We start from the raw sequence: 8,131 nt of genomic DNA, 5'->3' as shown, positions 1-8,131 counted from the left end.
GGTGTGTTCCTGGTGGTTTTTTTGTCTGGATATTATTGACTAATGTATGCCTCTCAAAACAACTCAAAATCTAGGAGCAGATTATGTACTGTACACAATGATTTCTCCATTCATCTTACCATATTCTGAACCTCCTTTAAGCTAGGCAAACAGTAATTTCTTCAACCAAAGATGATCTTTATTCTTTCTTCTAGACATGAAAAACAATGCTACTGTCAGGCCCACACCACCTACCCTCTTAACTTCTTAAAATAGAAAGGGAAGAAATTGTAATTATGAAACTCCTTTTTTTCATTGTTTACACTATTACAGATGTTCCCCCATTTTCCCCTCCTTTGTCCCTCTCCAGCCGCTCCCTCCCCCTGCCGGGCCTTCACCACATGGCTGTCTGTGTCCATGGGCTGTGTATACATGCATATATGTTCTTTGGCTAATCTCTTGGAGTCCTCGCCCCACCTTCCCCTCTGAGATCTGTCAGTCTGTTCCATGTATCCACACCTCTGGCTTTATTTTGTTCAACCGTTTATTTGGTTCATTAAATTCCACATATGAGTGAGATCATACAGTGTTTGTCTTTCTCCGTCTGGCTTATTTCACTTAGCGTAATAATTGGAATTATTATCCTTTGCATGAATGGATGAAAACTCCATTCTTAACAGCAGCTCTCCTTTCGATAACATTGCCTTCCCCAAAGGAGTAATCACGGTATTCCCTTTCTCTTTGACGATTTGCATTCTTCATTTTAAAGTGTTATGTATGCAGGTCCAAAGTCTCACACCCTCCTTTCATTCTGTTCTCTGATCAAACACATTTCTGCTTTTTTCTTCATCCTCATCACGGGTGATAAATACATCTTTTTGCACTCTCTCTTTTGCCTTGCCCTCTCTCTCCAGCAGCTTCCAACATTATTCTAACTACAATCCTCCACTTGCCTAAACGCAGTGGCCTCAGAGCTTGCCTTTCTTCCTAATCAATCCGCTGTGAATAACCAGCCCCAGCCCTATGAGTCACACAGCCAATCAGTGGCCTGAGTCGAAATTTTGTACCCAATCCCGGGCCACATCTCAGCCCTGCCCCACCCCCACCCCTTTACTTTGACACTCCTCAATCACGCGGACCTAACCCGCCCCGCTCCTCTACCCACCTTGACCAGTTCTCACAGCCCATCGCGGCCTGAGTACAGACCCCATAAGGTATCTATCCCTTGGCCACAACCAGGTGCACCTTCATCTCTACCCCTGTACTCCCCACAGCCCTGCACCTTTCACCTCCTCCCTGCCCATTCCCGTCCAGTTCCATCCAGTCCGCGATCCCAGCCGCCTTCAGCCAATCCGCAATCGTACTCCTTTCACCCGCGTCATCACCGCCCAGGCTTCGCCCCCACCAACGAATCCCGCCCCACCAGGCCCTGGATCCCTGGCAGGACTAGCTCTTGAAGCAGAGTTGTCTCGCGAAGAAGGTAAGTGAGCCACGAGAAATTCCGGTATGCAGTGAAGCTAGCGCGGTGTGCAGTGAAACTAGCGTCCGGGCTAGCAGTGTACTGCGCCGCGTGGCGGGGAAGGAGGGCGTCGCGCGCCGGCGGCAGGGAAGAAGAGCCGGTCTGGATTTCCTTAAGGAATCGGACTGTCACTCCTGAGCCGGAAGCGCATTCGAGCATGCGTGGGTCGGGGCTCCAGATCCGGCCCCCAGATCCCGGCCCTGGCGGACCTCCGAGGAGGCCGCAGAAGGGCAGCGCTTGAATTAACGGAGTTTCCTCTGGAAAAGGGATGGCACCAAGGTGACTGGTCTTCTAGGGCGGGGACTTTGAATCCCGGTTGTCGATTGCCCTTTTTGCTCTTGATTTTGGGTATTTGAGTTTGGGTATTTTGAAAACAGCGTGGCATGGGTAACACCGACTCCAGTTTATCCATTACGGTATTTTTAATAAAAAGAAAACAAAGGCTGTTAACCGGCCATATAAGTGAATCTAAAGTTTTTAGCTAAAAGAGAAAAGCAGTCCAATCTGTCACTTTTGGAGTCCGAGCAACTCTGTAAGGGGGAGCCCCGTACCCAGTACAAAACAATTCCTCTACCTCCGGGTCATGTAGTACCTGAAGCAAGAACTGGGGTGCTTGCTCACGTCCACACCAGGCACCAATGGTGCAGATCAGCTATTAGAAAGCTTTATCTCACATTGTGCTAAAACAGTTCTTATAACTCACACCGGCCAGCTACACTTCTTGTCTCAAGAATTTATAATTACACGAACCCCATTTTCACAGAAACAACCCGTTCAACAATCTCAGGGTCATGTCTCCTTAAGTATTGTGCCACCTAAGTATAGTTAATATTTTCCACCCTTGTCCCAATGACACGACTTTGAGTCTTGTTCCCATTTCACCAAACCAGCCAGTACCTTGTTCACCTCCTACATGCCCTCTGCTGTGTCATTGCACCTTATAAACGTTCTAGCAGTGGACTAACAGGTAGAACATGAAATGCAAATGATCTTTTCCTTTGGTCAGACTTTTAGCACTAACCTTTTCTGCAGTCACCTCACATCAAATCTTTCTTGAGCTTTCAGGTAACCTGAATGTTCTTGTTTATGTCAAATTAAACTAAATCTCTTCCTACCTCTCATTCCCATATACAGACTGGTTATAAGTTGATCATTTGGATCTAAGTCCAGAGCTTTAATCTTTTCACAATTCATTTTGACTACCTTGCTTACATTTTAGCTCTTAATTCTGCCCCCCAAAATTTACCAACCTTCTCAGCTTCAGGTCACCCCTAAATCTGCCACACGTAATTTCTGTATCTTCATTTTAAACAATTTACTCCAATGATAATAGTTAAATTTTCTGTTGACCATGCATATTTGAATATGGACTTTAACTTATGTGTAATATGTCATATTCAGGTTTTCTAGATTACCCTGATTCACAATTGCCTGGTTTTCTTCACAGAACATTGTTTTAAAAAGAGAAAACTAGAAAAAAATACAGTGAAAATATTGTTTAGAATCAAAGCCGTATGCCTCTTGATCCCCCCCACTTTTCAAGGCCATCCAAATTTATTTATTCATTTATTTATTTATTCAGCATACATGTGGAATGATAATTGCATTAGAAAAGTGCTGCTTAGCCCTGGCTGGGTGAGCTCAGTGGATTGAGCACGGCTGCGAACCAAAGTGTCCCAGGTTCGATTCCCAGTCAGGGTACATGCCTGGGTTGAAGGCCATGACCCCTAGCAACCGCACATTGATGTTTCTCTCTCTCCCTCCCTCTCTCTCTCTCTCCCTCCCCTCTCTAAAAATAAATAAATAAGTAAAATCTAAAAAAAAAAAGAAAAGCACTGCTTAAAATGTGTTTATTTAAAGTGCAGAGGAAATATAGCTTCAGAGGTTCTGAATCTCTATCAGCCTACTTAGGCTTTGGAGCCATTTTTTCACCCAACACCCTCACAATTCCTTCCACACTGAGATTACCTAGTGAGAAGAGAGCCCAGATCTGTATATTGAGGAATTCCATCATTTAGTAGCAGGTTGGGAGCAGGTAGGAGGAAAATAAAAGGTAGTCCTATGTCAAGAGCTAAAGGAATATGGTGTTTCTGGAAGGAGACACGGCTTGACTAGCAGTACTGAGGCCTTGCCGCCAGAGGGCAGGGCTCACCACCTGGGGTGAAGTCTCCCTAGAGGTACAATCTGAGCTCAGGCACGATCAGCCAGGGACTTACCTTCTGAGGTTACCCTCAAACCAAGGATTCATTTATTCATCTGTTTTGAAATATGGGGAAACGGAGGCTCAACAAGAGTCAGTGACTTGTCTAACAGAAGACCCTCATCCTTTTTTTAAATAGATTAAGGATTAGAAGCCAGGTATCCTGATTCCTAGTTCTGTTTCTCCCATTTTTATCCCAAGAAGGTAAGAGGTTTCTCTCATTTCTCTACTTGCAAGAAAATATTTTGCTTATACTTTGCTTAATACCAAAGAAATTAGGCTGAATTTAAATAACTGGATGTTTATTTGCTGAAAAAAAAATTGTCCTAAATCAAGTAACTCCATGATATTGAATGAAGATTGCTCCTGTTGTTTGATAAGTTTTCGTAAAACTATCTCTACTGCCTAACCCAGTTGATATTTTACCGTTGATCAGAACAATTAATGACACAAGAATAGGCATGGTTTTTTTAAAGGATTTTATTTATTTTTTAGAGAGGTGAAGGGAGAGAAACATCAATGTGTGGTTGCCTCTCATGTGCCCCCTACTGGGGACCTGGCCCGCAACCCAGGCATGTGCCCTGACTGGGAATCACACTGGGTGACCCTTTGGTTCTCAGGCCAGCACTCAGTCCACTGAGCCACACCTCCAGGGCAGCATATCTTGATATAAGAAACCTGATGGTTGACCTGAAAGGCATAAAACAGAAGGGATAATTTTAATTTTGCACTTTGCAAAAGGAATCAATATTTTGTAACAGGACTTACAAATATCCATTCACATTATTAATTTATGTGATTTTATGTATTCATTCAGTCATTTAATACTTTTACTTATCAAATACCTACTATATACCAGAGAATACAGTAGTGTACTTTTATAAATTCATGAATGAGTGGCCAGCCACACAAACACACAAAAAAAAGTGCTTTGCAGAGAATTAAAATAAACTGTTAAGATATAGAATGGCTAAGAGACTCCTATTTAACCTGAGATTTTAATCACACGATGGTCAGGATTTTATAGTCCTCTTTTTAAGAAACATCCAATATATTATTTTTTATATCTAAAGCTTTCTGCAGCCTTAACATTTGGTAGCTTCAGTATTCTTTTGAATTCTTAGGATCTCTTTTTATAAAAATTTGATCAGAGGTGGAGGAAATGCCATCCCGATTCAACATTTGCAGAGCAAAAAACCTCATGAGAAGTGTCTGTTTGGCTTAATGTCTTTAGAAAGCTGAGTGTTCTCCCACTTCTACATGGCAGTATAACAGACTTTCATTTTTCTTTGATCCCCCTCCCCATAATTGATAATGACGTCCTGACAGCTATAGAAGTAACTTAGAATGCATGCTGGTTATGCAACTGGAAACTCCTGAAATGACTTGCTAGTTATGGAATTGTTGAGGAAGTACCATCTGAGAAAATAACCTAAGAATCATTCATGTGCTTATATTTGTCAGGGACCAGATATGATCCTTTCTAAATAACCTTTTTTTAATAACTTTACTGTTATAAATTGTACTTTTACTAGTAACTTATTCAGACAAGTCTGAGTAGGTTTTAGACTGAAATATTCTGGATTTTATAGGTACTAGAAATGGAACTTTTACTTAATGCTCTTGACTAAGTTGGAGCCCTGTATTTTTAATTAACAATATCCTTGCAGATGTCTAGTTTAAAATAACATGCATAAATTTGTATGAGGATTTTATTAGAATGATTAGATTGATCCAGTGATAAGAAATTATATCATAGAGAAAAAACTATCAAAACTTTATATATATATATTTGATATAAACTTACCAGTTCACTGTCTGATAGCAATGTAAATAGCACTCTCTTTAAAAGTTTTTCTTTTATTCTGTAGCATGTTTTGGGCCCAGAGGAGACTCTGCTCCCTTGGCAGTAGAGCTAAATTCCTGAAGATGATTTATTCTCCAAAAATCTTCAGACTCTCCACTTCTGCTGTAGGTATTGCTTAATCTTACAGATAAATTATTGTACATATTCTGTGATGTCAAGAAAGTATAACTTTTCAGATACTTTATAAATATTTTATTGAAAGGAGTATTTCCATTATATAAGCCAAAGTCACTGCTTGTCATTGGTGAGAACTGACATTCACTGAGCAACTGTTTGCCTGTCTGTGTATCAGGCACAATATTGGGCATTGTGTATTCAGTATCTCATTTTATCTTTACAGAACTCGTCAAGTTATTGTTACATTCCTATCCTATAAATGAAAAAGCAGAGGCTTAGATAAGTTTGGTAATTTACCCAAGGTCACACAGCTTGTATCGTAACCAAGATACCATACTCACCCAGCTCTAGCTTTGGCACAGTAAAGGATAGGTTCTGTATACTCAAGAAATGATATACTGACTATAAGTACACACACAGTGACTTCAAGAGTACAGGAAATATGGCAGACTGAGGTCCAGACTATATAACATCATGGAAGAGGACACAAAGCTCATTGTTACCACCATGGAACAATGTCATAACCCAGGGTAAATAAATGACCCAGTTTCTTCAAGTCAGTGGCATGAGATAAAAGAGGGGTGTTTTGGAAGGACTGCTCCGGAATAAAGAGGTTTAAGAACCAAACCACCAAAACAATGTGTTCACCTTGTTTAGGAATTCAGTTCAATCAATCAAAATGTAAAAAGATATTGTTAAAGACAGAGAAGTATGAATGTGTACTGGGTATTAGATGGTACAGAGGAATTATTGTTAATTAGGTGTGATAATCACAATGAAGTTGTATAAGAAACTTATTTTTTTTAGGGATATATGCCAAGTATATATGGGTAAAGTGACTTAAAGTCTAGGATTTCCTTTAAAATTACTCAGCAATAAAAAGTAAAAAGGAAAAAAAAAAGGGAAAGATGAAGCCAATAAGGCAAAATTTTGGTAACTACTGAATCTGGTTAATATGTATATGAGTGTTTTAGATTATGTTGAATCATGAAATTGTCATTCTGTACGTCAAAAATGGGTGAATACTGGCAGTTTTATATTGTTCAAGCTAATAGTAATCTCTCGACTTTTATGTAAGTTTGAAATTTTCGTAAGAACAATGGACTTCTCCCTCTGTTTGTAAATACTATTTCTACCTCATAAATGTCTTGGGTTCTAACTCTCATCTTTGTTAGCACCATGACTACCTTAGTTGAAACCCTCCATGCAGAGGCTGAAGCTGAGGGAGTGGGTACTATCACTCAGGGCGATCAGATAAAAAAGCATGGGATTAAATTAAGGCTATGTGTGCAGAATTATTATTTATCTGTCAAGCTCAGTTAGAATGTCCATGCCCAGGACCCATCCTGAGACAATCTTGTTCTGTAAGTCTGAAATGTATTTTGAAAAAATTTTCCAGCCCTGGCTGGCGTAGCTAAGTGGATTGAGCGCAGGCTGGGAACCAAAGTGTCCCAGGTTCGATTCCCAGCCAGGGTACATTCCTGGGTTGCAGGCCATAACCCCCAGCAACCGTACATTGGTATTTCTCTCTCTCCCTCTCTCTCTCTCTCCCTCCCTCCTTCCCTCTCTAAAAATAAAATAAATTAAAAAATTAAAAAAAAATTTTCCAAGTGATTCTAATGTACATCCTGGGTAACAACCACTGACAATATTTTTATTCATATTTGCAGATTATCTGGGATAGAATTCAAAGCTTTTCATCTTTAACAATCACATCAGAAAGGTCCCTACATTTCATCAAGGCCTTTGCAGTTAAAATAGTCACACAGATAAATGTGTTCTTCCTGCTCTTGGACACAGGACAGAGCGGACTGAACAGCGAAGTGACGCTGTAGTGTTACTACACTCAACCAGCAGGGGTCCAAGGCTCCCCTCCAGGGCAAAAACTTTGGAGGCAGAGTTCAGTGGAAAAAGGAACCTTTTATTTAATTAGCAAAGTATCCGCCAAAACAGCTGTTTACATATTTGTTATTACAACTCCTACATAGATTCAAGAGCTGAAAATAACAGAACAAAAATCTGTGCAAAAACTAAGATGTTAAAACTATACAGTACGTATTTCCTAAAAAGCAAGGCCCGAAAAAAAAGGAACCGTTTTTTAAACAATCGTATGCCCCTTCCTCCCTTCGCTGATAGCCCACGGAAGGCTGCGGCACCTGGCGGTGGACAGCTCCTCGCAGGCCTGCAGCCGGAACCTCTTCCCCTCCCCGCCTACCTCCTTTAGGCCCCGGCGTAATGAAGCTGTGGAGATGTGAGCCTAAGGCCAGTTCCCCGCCAGGCTCTCCCCTCTGCAGCTACCCGGAGACGCTGTGCAGCGCACAGGGCCTTGGTCTGGCGCCAGCCCCCATGCCCACGCGGCCTTGCAGCCCCACCGCCCCCGCAGGCTCTGGCTCTTCACCCACCGCCTGCTCTACCTTGTGGCCTCAGACTTGCGCCCCATCCCCTCCTG

At 41.5% G+C, this 8,131-nt stretch overlaps 1 protein-coding gene across 3 annotated transcripts in view; it reads left to right on the top strand.

The window, feature by feature from the left end:
- Positions 1-1,131: 1,131 nt before the first annotated feature.
- KYAT3 (kynurenine aminotransferase 3) overlaps positions 1,132-8,131 on the top strand; it is a 77,849-nt gene continuing 70,849 nt past the window's right edge. The window contains exons 1-2 of one of the 3 annotated variants that reach the window (XM_028512219.2): positions 1,132-1,459; positions 5,570-5,669. In XM_028512219.2, coding sequence (XP_028368020.1) covers positions 5,571-5,669 — 99 coding nt within the window. In that variant the 5' untranslated portion in view covers positions 1,132-1,459; position 5,570. Of the gene's footprint in view, positions 1,460-1,852; positions 1,957-3,840; positions 3,903-5,569; positions 5,670-8,131 lie in introns of those variants that run through there. The other 2 variants (XM_036026383.1, XM_036026382.1) reach the window with 2 other exon arrangements.

This window comes from Phyllostomus discolor, chromosome 5 (genome assembly GCF_004126475.2).
Source record: "Phyllostomus discolor isolate MPI-MPIP mPhyDis1 chromosome 5, mPhyDis1.pri.v3, whole genome shotgun sequence".
Taxonomy (NCBI): Eukaryota; Metazoa; Chordata; class Mammalia; order Chiroptera; family Phyllostomidae; genus Phyllostomus; species Phyllostomus discolor.
The sequence above is the reverse complement of the archived record's forward strand: the minus strand, read 5'-3'. Positions and strand labels throughout refer to the sequence as shown.